Source organism: Vombatus ursinus, unplaced genomic scaffold (assembly GCF_900497805.2).
Source record: "Vombatus ursinus unplaced genomic scaffold, bare-nosed wombat genome assembly UNPS02000582.1, whole genome shotgun sequence".
In the NCBI taxonomy this organism is placed as follows: Eukaryota; Metazoa; Chordata; class Mammalia; order Diprotodontia; family Vombatidae; genus Vombatus; species Vombatus ursinus.
In genome coordinates, this window is record NW_020940360.1 from 26,569,504 (window position 1) to 26,592,230 (window position 22,727).

Here is a 22,727-nt window from a genome sequence, read left to right on the forward strand (position 1 = left end):
AGCATAAAATATCTCCAATTCACACTGCAGAGAGCTTATTCAGAGATGCCTTGCTTTGACAATCAGTGACAGAGACTTTTTTCTTTTTGTGTCTGGTATTACAGTGGTGCTTCACACTAGTGTTAGTCATACTTAGGAAGCAGTAAACTGACCACAGGAAAACTAGGGACATTTAGCAGGAGAGCTGGTGTATGTTCTACTATTCTGTCACTCCAGCAGCAGGGAAAGACAGTCATTTCTCAGTGACTCCTCACTTTCACATAAATCAATGAAATAAAGAGAACATGCATCTATTGGAATTGCTTAAACCCTAAAATCCCCATGAGAGCTTTCTTCCCCTCTCCTGCAACTATTCCACCTTTCTTTACTATGGTATTTCTCTGAAGGAATATTAAATTATTTTAACATCATAAAAAATCCTAAAGTATTGCTAATGTTCAATCAACAGGAAAAGACATTTCTGAGACAACCTATTAACATCTGAGCATACCTAAATGAATTATAAAGAAAAATGTAAAACTTTCATTAACATACTTAAAACTGATCTAACTCCTTTATCAACACATAGGTAAGTTCCTAAAGAGGCCACTGGATAACAAAACAAAAATCTTTTTAGAATAATACTTTCTTCATAGATGTTGGAGTAAGTATTTTTTTAATTAACATACTCAGTAACCTGACCAAATAACTATAACTTTTTAAAAGAATAAACCTAATACTCAAAACATTCCTCTAGAAAAAAGGAGACTTTTACAGGACTCCATTTAGTAAACAACTTTTGAAACTATGCCTGGGATCTTTTAATTTAAAAAAAAATTCTTATAAAGGTAAATATAATATAAATGAAAGAAACTGTTCTCAGAACAAGCTCTATGGTTCTCCCAAGTAGTAGTCATTTTTTTTTAAGCTGCACATATGTAAACTGTTGAACCATTTACTTTAAGTTAATAGAACAGTTTTTTATATTTTAAATTTATTATACTTAAAAAGCTTTTGTAGAAATATAGGATTCCATTTAAGTAGATACATTACCCTGTGCCTGAAATACATTCCAGTCAGAATATAATTCAGTGAGTTGATGACAATGCTGGCTCCAAAAGAAAGGAGGAGACCAGATTGGACAAGAATGAGGTAACAGATTGTGCAGCCCAATTCTGTCCCTTTGAGTGTGATATATTGTTTCAAGATGCTAAAAACCCATAGTTTCTCAAAGCATATCTGTTGTGCTGGTTTTCCCATTTTCACAGAATCCTCATTATTAGTACTCTGTACTCTTTTCAAAGCACGTCAGACTCAGACCATATGCCACTGAATAATGCTTATCAATTGTCTAAAATACCCAATGAAAGAAAGATGTGCTGCACAAAAGAATCATGAAAGTTATGAAGTTTTTTTGCAAAAATAATTACATCTATCACATCTGGTACATATGTTAAATGAAGCTAAAACATCTCCTAGTTACTACTAAATGTTAATTTTTAAAGATACACTTTTGCGTAATAAAACTGACATCTTGTAGGAAGAAGAAATGGCTTAATGATAAAAGAAACCCTTTACAACATTCTTTTGGTATCTGAATAGTTATGAGCAAAATCAGGATACAAAATCTTACTACCTAAAAAGATATAATTAGAAATAAGATAGTTTCCAAATTCAATTCAATGAGCATTTATTAGGCACCTGCTATGTGTAAAGCACTGTGCATGGGAGATAAAAACAGAAAATAAAAATTGCCTGCCTTCAAGGAGCTTACATTTTATTTCCCATTCTATTTGTGCCTCCAAAACAAACTTCCCATCCCATTCTCCCAAGTCATCTAATACTAAACTCAAAATCATGAATCCAACTTTATTATAATGTTCAATCATTTTTACTCTATAATATCCTTAAGGTCTGGGATAGTGTCATTTTGTAGCTCCTGTAGTGAACAGCTGAATGTTTTACATAGTGGACATTTACTAAATATTTACGGCACTTGCTATTGTTCTAAATTATGAGTAACTGTATATATAGGTATATACATACTACAACAGGCACATATAAGAATAAAATCTACAGAGTTATGGAAACCTTTAAGAAAACAGTTGTTATGTCTTCCAGGTAAGCAGGGCAATGTATTCTATGTCTTTCTCCCCATCACAGCTTGAAACTTTTATAACAATGTGTCAAAGTACGATCTGGGGACACTGAGACCCTTTCAGGGGGCTGTAAGTAAAATCTATTTTCATAATAACAAGACATTTTGATTTCTAATATTGATAAATGTAAACCATTTAATAAAAAACTCTTTGGGGGGTGGTCCTCTATAATTTTAAAGGATATAAAGAGGTACTTAAGACAAAAAAAAATTGAGAACTACTGCTTTAGAACAAGAACTCAAATTCGAATCCATTCAAGAAATATTCATTAAGAAACTACTATGTGCAGAGCACTATTAGATACTTAGATGAGACATGGTTCCTGTTTTTGTGAAGTTTATAATCGAACTTAAATTGCATATCTAATTGAACTGAGGAGGGAGATGTTACCTTTTCTTATTCTTATTTCTAAGCTTTAAAGCATTATACAATAGCCAAGGTATTTGATAATTCTATTTTCATGGAAAAGATTGGAGAAGATGCTGGAGAAATGGCTCTCTATTTAAAAGATTTTACAATGAAGATAAAGGAAAGTAAATTATGTAACACAAATATGTTAAGTGGCATGGTTTCAATGAATACACACAGATGATTCCGAAAGTACATCTACAATTCTGAAATATAATTCTTTAATTTCCATCTGCATGACTATTTCCACTGAAATTCCTGCTCATATAAAAAAGCAAGCTAATTACTTTATTCCTGACCACTCCTGGCTTCCACCAAATTCCTTATCGCTGATAAAGACAAACTCTTCAAGCGATTCTTGGAGACTGATTATAGATAGATAGACAGACTGAAAGAGCATTTATTTAGCATTTACTATATGCCAGGTACAATGCTAAATGCTGAGGATACAAAGACAAATAAATCTAACAGTCCATTATATTCTAATGGGGAAAGATAGCACATATAAGAAAGAACTAGAATGTAGGAAGGGGTTTGGAATAGAACTGGGGACAGGTAACAGGTGAGGAGGAATCTGGAGGCAGACTAGAGTCTATGAGTAAGGTGAAATACTGCTTCTCTTCGTCTTACAAGGAGGGAATCATCAATCAGGAAAGTATGATCTTAGAGAAGTGGCTTTGGGGAGGCAAGGCAGCAAGCGAGGCCAGAGAGAGAGCCCAGAAGTGAGATGTGTCTTGAAGGGAGTCAGAGAAGAGCGTACAGCATTCCAGGCATAGCTGACAGTCCGTCACCCTCAGAGAAAAGCGATGGAGAACTATTATTAGGCCAGCACTGTGAGAATGTAGCATGGACAGAAAAGAAAATGTGAGAAGACCAGAAAGGCAGGAAGAGGCAAAGTTATAAAGAGCTTTAAAGGACAAACGACGGAGTTAAATTTCAGTCTAGGGGAAACAGAGAGCTTGTGAAATTTACTGACCTGCTCGGACTTATGCTTTAGAAAAATCATCTTACTAAACTTAAAAGTTCTTTTAATAAGTTTTAAGAAATATGAAAAGTATAACACAGCATGTAAATAAATAAAGGAAAAGTTAAGTGAGTTAAAGGGAGAAAGATAATAAAACTATGACAGGGAGTAATGTATCTCCTTTTAGACCTAAATAATGTACCCCTTTTCGACCTGATAGACAAATCTGATCAAAATATAAACAAAAAAGAAGTTAAAGACCTGAACGGAACTTTAGAAAAGTAAGATATGAAAGACCTCTGGGGATTATTCTATGAGAATAGAAAGGAATGTACATATTTTTCAGTGATGAATAGTAGCTTTACAAAAACTGACCATGTATTAGGATATATAAAACCTACAAATATAGAAAAACAGAAATATCAAACATTTTAGAGATCACACTGCAATAAAATTTATGTTAAATAAAGGGCCACAGAGGAAGTGATTAAAAATTACATGGATCTCATTCTAAATAACTAAAAAATGCATAAAATATCTAGAGATCACTCTATCAAGGCACAGAATAACACTTGTATAGATCTAAAACCAAAGTATTCCTTAAAAAAAAAAAAAGAAAGAAAAACCTAAATGGCTAGAAGAATAATTTAGCAATTATGGCTAGGCTGAGAAAATATAATAAAAATAACAATACTGCCAAAGTTAATTTAAGGTTTTAATATTATACTAATGAAATTATCAAAGTGATACTTTACAGAACTTAATAAAATAATATCAATTCATTTGGGAAAATGTAAGATCTAGAATACCAAGGGAAATAATGAAAAGAGGTAGGGACAAAAGGGAAATAACACTTTGAGACCTCAAACCACATTATAAAGTGGCATTGAAACCATCTGATATTAGTTAAAAAAAATAGAGGTAGATCAATGGAACAGACTAGATAAGGGAGGATCAGAAACAATGGAAGTCAATAACTTTATTCGATCAACTGGAAAATATAAAATACTTAAGAAATAATCCATATTTATAAAAAGTTGCTGAGAACACTGGAAAACAGTCTGGCAGAAGTCTGGCTTGGGCCACCACCTTACATCATATTCCATAATGCATTCTAAATAGATATATTTCTTTTATATTAAAGCTTATATAAAATATAGGAAAAGAAATAGATCTTACACTTTTCACACATATGAGCAGGGGATATATTCTGAAGCAAATAAATGATAGAGGCAATTACAGAAGCTAAGAGATAACGTTGATGATATGAAACTGAAAAGCTTTTGCACAAAGAAAATTAATGCATTCATGATAAGAAGTGAAGTACTCAAATAGGATTTAATATATATATATATATAATTTTTCTGGAAAGGATTTGGTAGTTAAGATTATATAAACAACTAACACTGTATATATACATATACACATACATCTATTCATCAATATAATGATGATGGTGATGGTAATAGCTAACATTTTAATGATGATGGAGGCTAACATTTATGCCAGACGCTGCGCTAAGCACTTTACAATTATTATCTTATTTGATCCTTACAATAACCCTGGGAGGTACGTGGTGTTATTGTCTTTTTACAAAAGTGGAAACTGAGGCAAATAGAGATTTAAGTGATTTGTCCAGGGTCACACAGCCAGTGAGTGTCTGAGTCTATATTTATATATATATGAATGACCAAAAGATATTGTCCAATAGATAAGTGGTCAAAGGTAATGATCAAATAGTTCCCTAAAAGAGTTGCAAGCTAAGAACCATATAAAAAATGCTTCAAATCACAAATAATAAGAAAAATATAAGTCAAAACAAAAATGGTAAGGACTTAACAGAAGCATAAGAGATAAAGAAGAGGTGGCAAAAATACACAAAAGAACTACAAGAAAGATCTTAACATCACTGACAAACACAGTAATGTGGTTACTTATCTAGAGCCAGACATCCTGAAGAATGAAGTCAAGTGGGCCTTAGGAAACTGCTAACAGTCAAGCTACTGGAGGCAATGGAATTCCAGCTGAGCTATTTAAAATCCCTAAAAGATGATGCTGTTAAAATGCTGCATTCAATATGCCAGCAAATTTGAAAACTCAACAGTGATCACTGGATTGGAAAAGTTCAGTTTACATCCCAATCTTAAAGAAGGGCAATGCCAAGGAAAGTTCAAATTACCAAACAACTGTGCTCATTTCACACACCAGCAAGGCTATGCTTAAGATTCTGCAACCTAGGTTCCAGCAACATGTGAACTGAGAATTACCAGAAGAGCAGGCTGGTTTTCAAAGAGGCAGAGAAACTAGAGACCAAATTCCAATATTTGTTATATTATGGAGAAAGCAAGGAAGTTCCAGAAAAAACATTTACTTCCGCTTCATTGAGTACACTAAAGTCTTTGACTGTACGGATCACAACTAAATATGGCAAGTCCTCAAAGAGATGGGAATACCAGATTATCTTACTTGTCTCCTGAGGAACCTGTATGCAGGCCAAGAAGCAATATTTAAAAGTGAACATGGAACAACTGATTGGTTTAAAATCAGAAAGCTATATATTGTCACCTTATTTAATTTATAAGCAGAGTATATCATGCAAAATGTCAGGATGGATGTATCAAAAGCTGGAATTAAGATTGCTGGGAGAAATATGAACAATCTTGATGAGGGTGAAAGAAGAGAGTGTAAAAAGCTGGCTTGAAACTTAACACCCAAAAAACTAAGATCTTGGCAATTGGCCTCATCAATTCCTGGCAAACAGGAAGAAGAAATGGAAGCAATGTCAGATTTGATGTTCTTGGGCTCAAAGACCACTGCAGATGGTGAATGAAGTCATGAAATTAAAAGACTCTTGCTCCTTGGAAGGAAGCCATGGCAAATTTGGACAGCATACCAAAAAGCAGAGACATCACCTTGCTGACAAAGATCCCTACAGTCAAAGCTATGGTTTTTCCATGCGCAATATATGGCTGTGAGAGTTGGACAACAAGGAAAGTTGAGTGCCACAGAACTGACACTTTAGATTGTGACTCTAGAAAAGACTTTGGTGAATCCCTTGAACAGAAAGGAGATCAAATCAGTCAATACTTAAAGAAATTAATTCAAGCTATTCACTGTCTGGTCAATTTTCTTTCTTTCTTTCTTTCTTTTTTTTTTTTTGGCTAGGGAATGGGGTTAAGTGACTTGTCCAGGGTCACACAGCTAGTAAGTGTTATGTGTCTGAGGCCGGATTTGAAATCAGGTCCTCCTGAATCCAGAGCTGGTGCTCTATCCACTGTGCCACCTAGCTGCCCCCAGGTCAATTATTAAAGCAGAAGCTTAAATACTTTGGCCACATAATGAGAAGACAGGACTCAATGAAAAAGACCCTGATGTTGGGAAAGACTGAAGGCAAAAGGAAATGGGGATGGCAGAGGATGAAATGGATAGTGTCTTGGAAACAATGAACATAAACTTGGACAGACTTTGAGAGATAGTGGAGGACTAAAGGGGCTGGAATGCTATATATAGTTCATGGGGTCACGAAGAGTTGGATATGACTGAACAACTGAACAACAAAAAAGTCAAAACAACCCTGAGGTTTTTACCTCATATCCTGTAAATTGGCAAAAATTACAAAAGATGGTAATAGTTAATGTTGGAGGGGCTGTGGGAAGATAGGCGCATGAGTGAAGAGTGAAGAGTGGGTGGAGCTCTGCATCTGTACAATCGTTTTGGAAATCAATGTGGAATTTTGCAAATAAAGTGACTAATATGTCCATAAGCTTTGCCTGTACATCTTAAGGAAGCCAGTGACAGGAAAGTTCCCAAATACATCAAAATATTTCTAGTAGCACTTTCTGTGATAGCAAATAATTAGCAACCAAATAGATTGCCCAGAAATTGGGGATTGGCTAAAAAAAACTACAGTATGTAAATGTGATGCAATATTACAGAACTATCAGAAATGACAAATGTCATAAATACAGAAGCATGGAAAGACCAACATGAATTAATGCAGAGTGAAGGAAGTAGAACCAAGAAACATATATACAAAGACTAAAACAAAGTAAATAGAAAGAACAACCATATACAGAAAAATATTTCAAAATTACAAGAATGAAGTATGGCTCAAAAAAAGAGCCCCTCCTTATTACTTTTCAGAGGTGGAAGATCCATGCCTATGGTACTTTGCACATATTTTCAAACTTTTTTGATGTACTGAGCAGTTATGCTAATTTTTTCCTCTTCTTTTTTTGTCATTAAAAATATTATTTGTTATATGGCCTGGCTCTCTGGAAAGGGAGGAAAGGTACTGGGGAAAATTATGATGATGTAAAAAGCAAATGAAATATGTAAAAAACTTATTTAAAATTTTTAAAAGACATTAAAAATTAATTTGGGACTAAATAACAATGTGCAGGAATAAGTAGGTCAAAGAACATACAAAAAACAGAAAATTTCATTAAAGTTAATGACAAGAATGAGTTACCATACCAAAATTTGAGGGGGATATAACCAAAGAAGTCCCTAAGAAAAAAATTACATCTCCAAACACTTTTATCAGTGGGAGAAAAAGAACTCATCAGGGAAATGGGGATGCAACTAAGACAAACAAAACTCTATAAAATCAACAATTAAAAAAAAAAATCCTGAAACTCAAAGAGATACTCCAAATTGAAAGTAAAACAATATCACGCATAACCACTATAACAAAAAAACTACTGATTTAATAAATGAGACCAGAGATTGAAAAATAGTAAAATAAATAAGACATTAGCTAATTTGATTAATAAGAGAGGAAAACCTAATGAAGTGACTATACATAAATAAAAAATCATTAGAAAATATTTTGCTCAATTATAGTCTAATGAAATCTATATTTGCCAAAAAAAAGTTTAGATTAATAGAAGAGACAACTTACATAACCCAAGCTCAGAAAAAGAAAATGAACAAGCCATCTATGAGACCCTTGTCCTCACCAAAACAAAACAAAACAAAACAAAACAAAACAAAACAAAACAAGCAAACAAACAAAAACTTGGGACCAGAAAGATTTTAAATAAACTCTAGGAAACATTCAAAGAACTATTAATAGTCAAGAAGTTTGAGAAAAGATTCTATCACTTTCCTACTATAATACAGATCTTGATCCTAAAACACAAAAAATCAAAAGAAAGAAAACTATAGCCCAATAACTCTAATGAATATCAGCATAAAAAATTTCAAATGAAACCTCACTAAAGAGTCTTCAGCATCATAATACCAAGATTATATAAGCATGTTGCCTTTATACCAGAAATGCAGGTGGTTCAATATCAGGGAAATCATCAACATAAGAGACCACATTGATAACCAGAACAACAAAAATCATATACTTATATCAACAGAGATTGAAAAAACTTTTGACAACATACTGATTGTTCTTAACAACACTAGAAGATACAGGAATAATCAAATCTTGCTTTAATATAAGTAGTATCTATTTAAACCAAGATTCAGCATTGTATATAGTGGGGATAATTTAGAGGCTTTACCATAAGGGCAGGAGTAAAACAAGCATGTTCATTATTACCATCACTATTTGAAATAATTCTAGAAATCCTAGGTATAACTACAAGATATGAGAAAGAAATTGAGATACTAAACATTGGTAAAGAGAAAAAAAGATCACGTTTTGCAGGCGACAGATGATACTTGGAGAATCCTAAAGAGTAAACTAAAGAAACTTGAATTTGAAAAAATTAATAACTTCCAAAGAAATAGAAGATATAATATAAATTCACATAAATCATCAGCATTTTTGACATTACCAACAAAATCCAAAAGGAAGAGATAGGAAGAAAAATCCCATTTAAAATAACAACAGCATGTATAAAATACTTGGAAGGTTGCCAAGACACACCCAGGAACTATACAAATACAAATATGAATACTACAAAATATATGTTGCTGAAATAAGACACGGGTGAAGTGTTCCCAGAGGGTAGAATTGGGAACACTGGGTGAAAGTGCAAAGAGGCAAATCTATCATTTTGGTAAAGGAAAATTTCTTAACAATTAGCAATGTTCAATGAGGAGGAAAATTCTACTTATTGAGGCAAACTACTCCCCTTTTATTCTTCTTAAATATGATATTGGAGAGGCAATGTTGCCTAATGGACAGAGAACTGACCTCAGTCAGGAAGACTGTTTAAGTCTTCTTCTGACATACACTTTCTATGTGTCAAGTTACTAATTTCTGAATGTCTCATGCAACTCTCTAAGACTCTAGGTATTACAGAAAGGGCTTCTCTCTATTAGTAGTGGAAGTTCCTCAAAAGGAACTCCTTAAACCAATGAAATAACAAGTCTGGTTTAAAAAAAAAGAATTTCATATTATTAGATTTAGGTTAATGCTCTAGCCCAGAGGTATCAAACACATGGTTACTGGGCTGCATGTGACCCAACACACTCCCAAATGTGGCCTGAACCAGATTAAAAAGTAACTGGGAAATATTTTATAAAATAAATAAAAATAAAATAAAATACAATGTTAATATTTGGTTTTCTAAATTAATATGTGCCTATAGGGATCTTTACATATGTTTTAGTGGCTCCTATTTTTACTTGAATATGATATCACTGCACCAGCCAGTTAAGGTCTTTCTTGATCTAGACTCTGTTATTTAAAACATTAGTTTTCTCTCCTAACTTTAATGTCATGCACAAATTTGATAAGTATACTATCAACAAGTTTAACCAAGTCACTGAATGTTTAAAAATATAAGGTCAAAGACTCCTTTGACATTCCACTGGTAACTTACTACTAAACTGATACAGAACCAATAAACAACTGCTCTTTGAAGTCAACCATTTACCTCATCCATTTGTCTCCATTAACATCAAATCAAGTCAGTAGTATTTACTAAGCACCTACCACGTGCCAAACACTGTACTAAGTACCAGGGATATAAAGAAAGGCCAAAAAAAAAAAGTCTCTGGTCTTGAAGAGCTTGCAGTCTAATAGAGGAGACAACATGAAAATAACTATGTAGATAAAAAAGATACAGGATAAATAGAAGGCTAAAGGCATTAGAATTAAGGAGGATCAAAAAAAGCTTCTTGAAGAAGGCAGGATTTTTGTAAGGACTTGAAGTCATGGAAGTCAGGAAAAGCAGAAATGAGAAGAAAGTGTTCCAGATATGGGTTTATATCTAGTGAAAATGCCTAGAGATTAACATTTACAGCCAAGTGGAAATGCTAGAAATGGGAGATGGAGTTATCTTGTGCAAGGAACAGCAAGGAGACGCTGTATCTTAGAGTATATAGAAGTGCGTAAGGTATAAGAAGACTAGAAACTTAGGAAGGGGCCAAGTGATGAAGGGCTTTGAATGCTAAACAGAGGATTTTATATTTGATTCTAGAGGTGAAAGGGAGCTACTGGAATTGACTGAATAGGGAGGTGATATGGTCAAACTTGTGTTTTGGAAAGATCCTGATAGCTCAGTGGAGGATGGATTGGAGTGAGGACAGACTTGAGGTAGGAAAACCAACCAGCAGGCTGTTGAAATAATCCAAGCATGGGGTGGACCCAGGATGGTGGAGTAAAGGCAGGGACTTGTTTGAGTTCTCCCTCAAACTCCTCCAAATACCTTTAAAAAATGACTCTAAACAAATTCTAGAGCAGCAGAACCCCCAAAAAGAATGAAACAAATTTCCAACCCAAGACAACCTGGAAGGTCGATAAGAAAGGTCTTTTGCACCTGGGTGAGAGAGGAGCATAGTTCAGTGCAGGCCACGCCAGTGCAGACCAGGCCCCAGCAAACCTGGAGCAGGCCTCGGGGCAACTGAATCACTGGCAGCAATGGTGGTTTCCAGGCCTCTCAGCCCACGGACATGAGAGCAACTTAGAAGGTTAGCAGGAAAGGTCTATTGGACCTGGGTGAGAGTGGAATGCAGTCTAGTATGGGCCACACCAGCATAGTCCTGGCCCCAGTAAACCAGGAGCAGGGCGAGGGAGTAACTGATTGAATCAGCAGTGGCAGTGGCTACTTCCAGAGCTCTCAGTCCATAGACAATAATGGAGTTGAACACCTGGTCAGAAGGAGATTACAGGGGTTTCTTTGCTAGCACTGAGGCGGGACTTTGCTGTTTTGCCCGTACTTGGATCTGGGGTGCAGTCCTGGGTGGCAGTTCTAGGGCAAGGAGGTACACTAGCATAGCACAGCTTATGGCAGCAGTTTAGGGGGGACCCTCCTCACAGTTCCAGTAAAGAAAAGAGTGCCTTTGGTCACACACAGACCACAGTACAGGCCAGGAGAGTAGTAAACACCTCTTTTTAGATCATACCACCTTGGAAGAACTGAAAACTTACAGGTCCCTAGAAGCATCTCTGAAAACAGCTGCACAAAACCCCTGAAGCTTGGAATAGTTTGCCCTCCATGTTGGAAGCAGAGCCTTACCTTAACAAAGAATTAAAAAGTCAAGTAATAGGCTGGGGAAAAGAGTGAACAAGAGAAAAAAACTGACAACAGAAACTTACATTAGTGACAAGGAAGATCAAAACATACACTCAGAAGAAGACAACAAAGTCAAAGTTCCTACATCCAAAGCCTCTAAGCAAAATTTAAATTGGTCTCAATTTATGAGGCCATGGAAGAGCTCAAAAGGGATTCTGAAAATCAAGTAAAAGAAGTAGAGGAAAAATTGGGAAGATAAATTAGAGTTATACAAGAAAATCATGAAAAATGAGTCAACAGTTTGGTAAATGAGACCCAAAAATATACTGAAGAAAATAACACCTTAAAAAAATAGACTCACTCAAATGGCCAAAGAGGTCCAAAAAGCCAGGGAGGAGAAGAATGCCTTAAAAAGCAGAATTGGCCAAATGGAAAAGGAGGTCCAAAAGCTCACTGAAGAAAACAATTCCTTAAAAATTAGAATGGAGCAAATGGAAGCTTTTGACTTTATGAGAAATCAAGAAATCATAAAACAAAACCAAAAGAATGAAAAAATAGAAGACAATGTGAAATATTTCACTGAAAAAACAACTACCCTGGAAAATAGGTCCAGGTGAGATAATTTTAAAAATTATTGAAAGCCATGGTCAAAAAAAGGGCTTAGATATAATCTTTCAAGAAATTATCAAGGACAACTGCCCTGATATTCTAGAACCAGAAGGTAAAATAGAAATGGAAAGAATCCACCAATCACCTCCTGAACAAGATCCCAAAATGAAAAATGCCAGGAATATTATAGCTAAATTCCAGAGTTCCCAGGTCAAGGAGAAAATATTGCAAGCAGCCAAAAAGAAACATTTTAAGTATCATGGAGCCACAACCAGGATAGCACAAGATTTAGCAGCTTCTACATTAAAGGTAGGAGGGCTTGGAATATGATATTCTGAAGGGCTAAGGAGTTAGGATTACAACCAAGAATCACCTACCCAGCATATCTGAATATAATCCATGAGGGGAAAAAATGGATATTCAATGAGATAGAAGAATTTCAAGCATTCTTGAGAAAAGACCAGAGCTAAATAGAAAATCTGACTTCCAATTAAATAAAAGACTCAAGAGAAGTATGAAATGGTAAACAGGAAAGAGAAATCATAAGTAACTTATTAAGGTTAAACTGTTTACATTCCTACATGGAAAGATGATATTTGTAACTCATAAGACTTTTCTTATTATTAGGATAGTTAGAAGTAGCATATATAGACAGAGGGCATAGGTGTCAGTTGAATATGAAGGGATGATACCTAAAAAAAAAAAAATTAAGGAGAGTGGAATATACTGAGAGAAAGAGAAAGGGAGAGGTAGAATGGGATAAATTATCTCACATAAAAGAGGCAAGAAAAAGATTTTACAGTGGAAGGGAAGAAGGGGGAGGTGATGGGAAGTGAGTGAAGCTTACTCTCACCAGAACTGGCTAAAAGAGTATTCCGGAATAACACATACATTCAATTGGGTATAGAAATCCATCTTACCTTACAGGAAAGTAGGAGGGAAAGGGGATAAGAGAAGGGAAAGAGGGCAGTAGAAGGGAAGGCAGAATGGGGGAGGGACAGGGTGAAAGGAGAAAGACAGAATAGAATAAATGTGGGGGAGAAGAATAGGATGGAGGGAAATACTTTCACAACATGACTATTATGGAAGTGTTATGAATGATTACACATGTATAACCTATATCGAATTGCTTGCGTACTCAATGAGGTGGGGGTGGGAAGGGTGGAAGAGAGAGAATTTGGAACTCAAAGTTTTAAAAATGAATGTAACTGGGGAAAAATAAAATACTTAAAAAAAAAAAGAAATAGTCCAGGCATGAGATGATAAAAGACCTGAACCTACTCTTCTATCCCATCTTAGCTACACAGCGATGGTCATACCCTTGATCTTGCCATCACTATGATATTTATAAACTCTGAAATTCTCTCTGTTGTTATTTCACTTCTCTCTCTGCTTGTAACTCCCAAGTCTTGTTCTTTCTCTGTACTGTGACCTCTAATCACTCCATCTCTCACTGCATCCCAGTTTATCACCCTTTACTGGCTACACTCACCTCCCTTTTCTATCCTGACCCTCTGATAAACCAGTTCATGTCTATATAATCCTCATCCCTTTATCCTGCTTAAGATTTTGTTCTGCCAAGTTTCATCACTGGATTACTCACATGATCTGCTCCCTATTAATCTGCTGCTGAATAAAGGTGGAGAAAATAATGAAATCATACCAAATGGATCCACTACAAATTTATGGTACATAACCTTAACCTGGCCCTCACTATGGCAAAACAATTCTTTTACATCTCCTTAACTGATTCACTATCACAGCTCAACACAGAGGTCTTTCTCAATCTTTCCATCCCTCCTCAAACCTACAGTGCCTTCAACCTCAGATGAGAACCTTTGCTAATATTTCATTAAAAGAACTTAGGTCATTCTCCATGAGCATTCTCTTCTCTCCTGCTCATCTCACCTCACAATATGCCATTTCCCTCCTCCCTACTGCCTTCCACTCTATCTCACATGAAGAAATGGCCCTTCTCCTGGTCAAGGCCAACCCCTCTATATGCACAAGACATCCCATTCCCATCTTTTTCAGCAGATTATCCTCTTTATTGTCCCCACTCTCATTTATCTCTAATGTCTCTCTCTCTACTGGCTGCCTCCCTACAAACATGCCCATGTCATCCTCATTCTCAAAAAACTCTCACTTGATCCTTCTATTACTGCTAACTATCATTCTATATGTATTCTCTCTTTTTTTTAGGTAAACTCCTAGAGGCCACCTACAATCAGTTTCCTTTCTTTTCACTCTTTACTTAACACATTGCAGCATGATTTCCAACTTCATCATTCAGTTGAAATTGCTCTCTCCTAAAATACCAATATTCTCTTAACTGCTAAATTTAATGGCCTTTTCTTAATCCTTAGCCTTCTTGAACTCTCTATAGTCTCTGATAGTGTAGATCATCCTCTTCTTTTGATACTTTCTTTTGTCTAGATTTTCATAGCACTGCTCTCTCCATGTTATCCTTCTACCTTTTTTTTTTTAATACAATTGGGGTTAAGTGACTTGCCCAGGGTCATGCAGTTAGTAAATGTCCTACCTTTTTAACTGTTCCTTCTCAGTTTCCTTTGCTGGACCTTCATGCAAGCCACTTCCATTAACTGTAGGTAACTCACAAGGCTCTGTCTTGGGACATCTTTTTCTTTCTTCACTAGGTGATCTCATCAGATCCCATGGATTCAGCTATCATCTCCATATAGATGATTCTCAGAATTATTTGCCTAGCTCTAACATCCCTCCTGACTTCCAGGTCTCACATCTCCAACTACCTATTGGATATCTTGAATTGCATGTCCCATAGACATCTTAATTTCAATATATTCAAAACCAAAACCATTATTTTTTCCCCTAAAATCCTCTCCTCTTCCTCATGCCCCTATTACTTTTGAGGGAACCACCATCCACTAGCCACACAGGTTTGGAATTGTTATCTTCAATTCCTCACTTTCTCTCATCCCCCACATCAAGCTAGTGGCCAAGTCCTGTCAATTTTACCTTTGTTAATAACACATCCTTTTAATTCTGTATTTGTGCTTTATAATATACACACTATATCAGTGTCCATTTGTAGGTGTATAAATACATATACACACAAAAAAGTTGGAAGACTTTCTCAAGAACATTTCTGATTCTGACAATTCAAGCAAATTTGCTATATGGAAAATAATGTGAAGAATAGTGTATTTAAAAGGGGAGGGAAAAAATTAAATAGCTATTGTATTCATTGCTATAAGATTATACCTATTGAGAAAAATCTGGCCTTAAAAATCTCAATATTTCTTTCTAAAATTTAAAGTGACCCTCTAGGTTTCCTGTAGTAGTATACAATTGTTTCTATATCACAGAAATATAGAATTCTAGAGTTAAAAGAGAACTCAGAAATTATCTTTATCAATGACCTCACTTTGCAAATGAGAAAACAGAGGCCCAAAGAGTTTAAATGATTTAACCAACATCCATATGTGATTCATGAATACAGATAAACATTATATATTTCCAAACTTGTATCTTCCGCAGCATTTTGCACTTCTCATGAACTTTTCATGGTTAATTTTGTGTTACAGTTATTGTGTGTCACATTCCCTTACTAAAGTAAAAAAAACGTTTGAGGTCAGGAACCACAATTTATTTAATCTTTTATCCACATTAGCATCTAGAACAGGGTTCAGCATATAATGGCTGATAAAAAATGTTTATATTAAAAGAAAACTTTGTCTACAGTTATTTTTCTACACTGATAAAATCAAAATATAAAATCCAGACTGGTTTATCTTTGTATTCCTCTTCTTCAACATGCCTCATATAGTACCTTATGTATACTTGATGATTAGTAGATAGAATAAAAGAGTATTTCAGTAAAGCAAGATAATTCATGAATTTGTCATAGGTTTTCCTTTATTTTTACCTTTGCTAATGCTTTAGGAATAAGCAAAGTTTTTCATAAGAATGAATTAGCCTCTACAGGGTATGCCAAGAGCATGATCTTACAAACCACTTAACCTCCAAGTGCCTCAATATACAATTGCTAAGGAACTGCACAGTTACAGAGGAGGTTGTGATCTGGGATCTGTGCTGATGGAATAAATTTCCCCTGTTGATGAAATCATAGATTCTTTAGAGACTTCTTATAATTCTATTATATGTACCTTCTAGAATCTAACACTAAATTGATTTCAACACCATTTATTGGCACATAGTGGATGCTTAATAAAAACTTGTTGACTGATGACTGGCAGGCACCAAGAATACAAAGACAAAAGATTATAGTCCCTGACCTCAAAAGGCTTACATTTTATTGGGTGAATAGCAAACCTCCCATATACTATATAGCAATGGATTTATTTCAAGTCTATGCAAAAAGATGAAAAGAAACCCACTTTTGCCACTGAGATTAATTATGTCTATTTCTTATTAACTTATGACAAAAGAACTACTTAAATAAGCACAATTCAAATCCATTGAAATGAAATAGTAAACATCTGTTTTAGTCAATTTTGAAAACGGACAAGTAACTAAAATCAGATGAAAAAAATGACATATATAAGGAACAGAAGAATAAATTCTCTACCTCTCTTTCATCCATGTTCAACCACTGTTTAGGATCATCTTCAGTAGCCAGAAAAGCTATCAATTCCAATGCTGTAAGACGAGTTTGACGTCGGGATGACACAAATATCAGAACAGGTTTGGCTGGTGAATGGCTTCTAATTGCTGTTGAAAAGTCATGGAAAAAACTCACAATTTTTCTATGACAATTTCTATGGATAACTTCCATTATATTTAAAGTAAACTATGTCAGAATATGCATTTCATCACATAAAATTCATGAAAGTACACTGACAGTAATATTATCATATTCAAGTGTGTTCAAATCAATGAACATTTACAACTTTAAAAGTAAAATTCACTGAGCATTAGTTATGGAAGGGATTAAGTCAAGTCTCATCATTTTACATGTGTAGAAACTGAGGTCTAGAGAAGTGACATATCTGCACAAGATTAAAGAGCTGACAGTGGAAGAATGAGAATGAGGGCCCTCACCTCCTAGTCCAGTGTTTGTTTTTTTCTAATGAAATTTAGCTTTATACCTGAGAACACATGGAAATTACATCAAACTGAACCTACATTACTCTTTGGTTTCAATGTGATTAGAGTCTCCAGCTTTGTCTTCTCATTACATGCTCTGCTTCTCAAATAAAGGCTGGGTAGAAACTGGAAGTGCTGAAATTCTCCATGATTTTCATACAGTTGTGGTTTAAGGGAGGGGCTTTCTATCTATAGGAGGCACATTCCTTATATTTGTGGATGATCGAGACTAGGAAGGGAACTAGGCAACTGTTCTTACTCCAAGCCCAAGTTTTAATTTTAAGATATAAAGGGAAGGGGGAAAAAGTTACAGAGTCTGTCCACAGAATTGTGCTAGGGAATCCATTCTATTGCTATGGTTTCAGTTCCTGGCCTGAGAGATCTGTCATATGTTAGAGGCACTTGGATTGTAGGATGGATAGAATTAAGGCTGTGCGGTGTGATCTGGTAGATCCTTACAGGACATAAGGGCAGACACTGAAAAGGTGCTATTAAATGTTCCTTTTCAAAATGCCCTGTCCCATACACAAAGTATAGCACGGGGAAGAAACAACAGATGTATACTGGAGAATGTGTCAATGTTTTTGTGAGAAAGTGTGTATAAGGGTGAATTTTTAAGAAGAATGAATGTGCATGACCCTGAATTTGAGTGAGACTGTGTCATGAGGGCTTACGTATAGAACGACAAAGAATGAGGTGGATACTTGTGTCATTTAGCTAAGACCTATGAAAATTTTGTAGGTCTAAACACATTTAAAATTTACTCTCAAGAATGATTAAATCATTTACCCAAACTGGAAATGATTTTCCCTACCCCTGTGTGTGCTTCAAAATCTTACTAAAAGGGCATAAACAAGAATTATTTTTATGTCCTGTGTAGCTTTCTTAGAATAGTGAGTCATTTTTCTAAATATACAAAAAAGAAAGTGAGTCTTTTTCTTGTTTGAAACATGGTAGGCTGCAGATTTTTTTTTTTATGAGCTAAGAAATAAGGTTTACAATGAAAATGCTGACATGACCTTGACTATATTTATATGAAACCCACAAGAAATAAAGCCATCATAAAATCATATTTCTAGACTTAATGAAATACAGTGACCCACTACAGGTATAATAAACAGTTTATAAGTCTAACTGCTATGCAGAAACCACCTCTAGCACAGTATAAATATTTCAGATATTTACAAATGATTTATATTACATGGAATACTTCTCTCCAATTATTGTTCTGCAGACATCCTTTAGAGATCCATAACCAATCAGACTAATAAATTATAAAAAGAAAATGTATTCATTCCCCTGTTCAGTATTTAATACTGTGTATTAATACACTACAGACTATAAATGGTAAGATTTTGGCAAATAACACCATAGTCACAATATCTTAAATCGCATGTGCATGAGAAAAATATATGCAATTTGTACACAATCATGATTGCATTTCTCTCTCTCTCTTATAAATTCAACATCTAATGGATTTTTCCTGTGACAAGAACAGGTGTGGCTGAACAGCTCAGGGTAAATTTATCGTTCATTAGTGATTTTGTACAATGCTTCTGCAGAGGTGTAAATAATCTGAACTGCCAAGATTGGTCTCTAGTTCACAATCAGTACTTTGCCTCTGTCATAAGGCTAATTACAGCAGCTAAAAAGTCACCTCACAATCAACAGAAGTTCCCATTACAGAATTTATTTTGGAAGCTATTTTTAATTGATATAATAAATATTCCTTATGCAAACAAAACAAAACGTGTTTCAATAAAATCAGAGGGTTGTTCTTAAATGTGTCAGGTTTGCTTCCCTTGCTAAGAAAAGGAAAAAGAAACTAGTGGCATGTTTGAAGTCCTAAAAATTCTAAATTTTACGGTACTGTTTTGAAACCATAATTATGCAATGTTTGCTTGACTCGTAACTTCTGCTCATCATTTTGTAAGGCTAATAAGCAATATCTGAAAACATCTTGATAGATTAACACTCCAAACTATTTTTATTATTTTTTAAAATTACAAATATTTTTTGTAGATATTATTTTAATGTATGGTTAACAGCAAGAACATTATCATTTATGAAAGCTCTCTAATTTTAATAGTTAATCAATTCTACACGTCTGTATTCCTGATCAGTTTAGGCAAATGACTGTAACATTTGCAGAAGCTTAAGCAGTTCCCCTCCCACTTCAAGGAAACCCACACAGTATGAAAATGTCCTGAAGTCTACTATTTAAATTGGTTATATCTCTTTCCAAATACTTGCAGCTTACCTTGAAATGCAGGTTTATTCATACTAGCCATACGAGGACAGTAATGTTGACCCGGGAAACCATGAATATGAACTTCCAGGGGAACTGGACGAACTGATGGTCTGAAGTTGAACAACCCCATCTAAAGTAAATGTGAAGAAAAATGTTACTTTTTCTTACGCTAAGGTTTATAATGTCATGGCGCTACTTCTATGTCAACTCCTCTGAGAACTCAAGCTGTTAGATGTCGTACTTGCAAGTATTTCACATACCTGATTAATACTGAGCCAGTCAGCAAGGTCTCTGGCATTAGCTAATGCAGTAGACAAACCAACTACTCTAACAGGCTTTTCCGTGTGAGAAGAGATGAAGTTAGTGCGAGATACAATAACCTCTAGAACTGGGCCTCTCTCATCCCCTAGGAAATAAGAGGAATGTGCATTAATCATTTAACAAGGTCTGACCCTGACAGTTCTATGCATGAAAGTGAAGGTTTCTAAATCAGCTTTATATCAAACGGCACTCACCTAGCAGATGGATCTCATCTATAATGAGAATGGCGACTTTTTTAACATAGCTCCTGTTCTGCCAGCTTCTGCTGATTCCATCCCACTTTTCTGGTGTAGTGACAATAAGGTCAGCTTGGGCAATGGATTTCATATCAGGAGTCACATCTCCTGTTAGTTCAATAACTCTGGAGTATAATAAAAATCATTAAAAAAATTTAAAAATACAAGAAGCACATCTCAAACAAAATAAAAATCGTTTCTATATTTCCATTTATTTTAGAGTATATGTTTCATTTTGGAAAAAGTAATATACTCTTAATAAGCTAACTGAAAATTGTGAAATCAATTTTGATAAAGATTTGAAAGATAATTACTTTATAATTAGGAAGAAAGTTTTCTCAATTAACTTAGTATAATTGTCAAACTAAAAGATATGTAGTTTTATTTTCCTGAGTAGAATTTATTTTTTGCCCATCCATACCATAGAACTGAACTTATACCAGACCTTTAAAATATTACATAACATATGTTATTGCCTGACAGTAATGAGTTGATTAGCTTATTCTCATTTTCCATTTTTTCTTGAGTAACTATATGGATCATTGGCTCAAGGTTTTCAGTCTACTAGTTAGCTATTTGTGGTCCTGTAGAATCCATTCTATAAATTGGATGATCCATCCATGCATCTATAAACCTTGCTATATGACCATTGTTTTTGTATATGATAAGCTTCCTCTGACTAAACTGGATCATTTAACTTTCTGTAGAAGGCTTCATTTGCCATAAGATTACATAAGAAGACTCTGCAGATTATTCTTTTTGTTGTGTGCTGGCAAACTGTAAGTTTCTGCTCTATCCTCTATTCACAATCAATACTTTGCCTCTGTCATAAGGCTAATTACAGCAGCTAAAAAGTCACCTCACAACTGCCACCTCACAATCAACAGAAGTTCCCATTACAGAATTTATTTTGGAAGCTATTTTTAATTGATATAATAAATTTTCCTTATGCAAACAAAACAAAATATGTTTCAATAAAATCAAAGGGTTGTTCTTAAATGTGTCAGGTTTGCTTCCCTTGCTTTTCTCAACTGCCCAATGCATAATAGATCATCACAGGTTACACTGGAATACAATACAATTTAACAAAAAAGTTACTTTAGTCTTCCTGAAGACAAGACTGTGTTGAAGAAAGGACAGGAGAAGGAAAAGGAGCTAAGGGCATAAAAACTGTGATAAGGAATTATAAAGTTGAGTTTAAAGGCTCGAAATTAAATCTGTGGAAGAGATATGTGGGAGGACTGGAAAAGTTTAAAGCTTTAAGGTAAAGGACTCAATTTAATGGGAGTGGGGTGGGAAAAGGAGAGTCAAGGAAAAAGACCTGAGAAGAGCTACACCTAAAAGAAAAGGCCTCAATCTAAAATAGGAGAAAGATCAAAGAGGACTTGGAGGAGAAAGTGAAAAGCACAAGACACAGTGGCAAAAGAAGGACTCAAGCAAAGAGAGAAAGGAAGAGAAAGACAAATAGAAGAAAGACTTCAAGGACAAAATAACTGGACAAAGCATGTAAAATAAATTAGAAGACAAGTGAAATTTCAGTAAAAGAAGGAAAAGAAAGTTGGAATTTGCCGATTAAGATGTTAAGAGATGCTAAAGAAATGCTCAAGAGGCTGTTAATGAGTTGTTATAGTTTTAATATTTCAAAAGCAGTTTACCATGGCTATTTTATAAAAGAGATCCTAACAAGAAAGGCAAGAACTGTGGATCTCATTTCCATTAAGTTTGCAGAATACAAGGAATTCTGCAATGAGCGCAATATTTGTGTATTTGCTATGGTCATATGACTGATATCTAGGTTGAGTGAGGCTTCTTTTTCTCCTGGAAGAGAAGGTAAAGGAGCAGAAGAAATGCCTTTTTACACTCCAGATTATCTGTGAAAATGAAGTGTTCCTTAAACATAGAGAAGAGCTTTGGCATGAAAACAAAAAAAGAAAGGATTCAAAGAGGCAGAGGTAAATTCTGAGAAGTTAATAAGCTGAAGGGTGAAATAATGTCACACAAAAGGAGGACCATTGAACACTTCTAGATAACAGCCAAAAATAAGTTCTTCCTTAAGAGGAGTGCTGGATGACATAAGGAAGAAGCAGCTGCTTGACCTTCAAGGAATCTTAAAGTTGACTGACAGGTGCTATTGAATGAGAGAACCTCCAGTAAGGGTTAGAGTAAGAACAGAAGAAGAGTGATCTGTGGTTTCCTGCTGTTTTTGTTTTTTGGAAGAATTTTTTGCTGACATAGTATCAGCTGAGAGGTCTGCTGTCTTCTTGACATGTTTCCAAAATGTGACACAAAACC

At 34.9% G+C, this 22,727-nt stretch overlaps 1 protein-coding gene across 2 annotated transcripts in view; it reads right to left on the reverse strand.

The window, feature by feature from the left end:
* Positions 1-22,727, reverse strand: part of ASCC3 (activating signal cointegrator 1 complex subunit 3) — a 366,855-nt gene that overhangs the window by 107,388 nt on the left and 236,740 nt on the right. For both annotated transcript variants that reach the window (XM_027855178.1, XM_027855187.1), the window contains exons 27-30: positions 20,394-20,560; positions 20,139-20,284; positions 19,888-20,008; positions 17,110-17,252 (exon numbers count right to left, since the gene is read on the reverse strand). In XM_027855178.1, the coding sequence (XP_027710979.1) occupies positions 17,110-17,252; positions 19,888-20,008; positions 20,139-20,284; positions 20,394-20,560 (577 nt within the window). The remainder of the gene's footprint in view (positions 1-17,109; positions 17,253-19,887; positions 20,009-20,138; positions 20,285-20,393; positions 20,561-22,727) is intronic.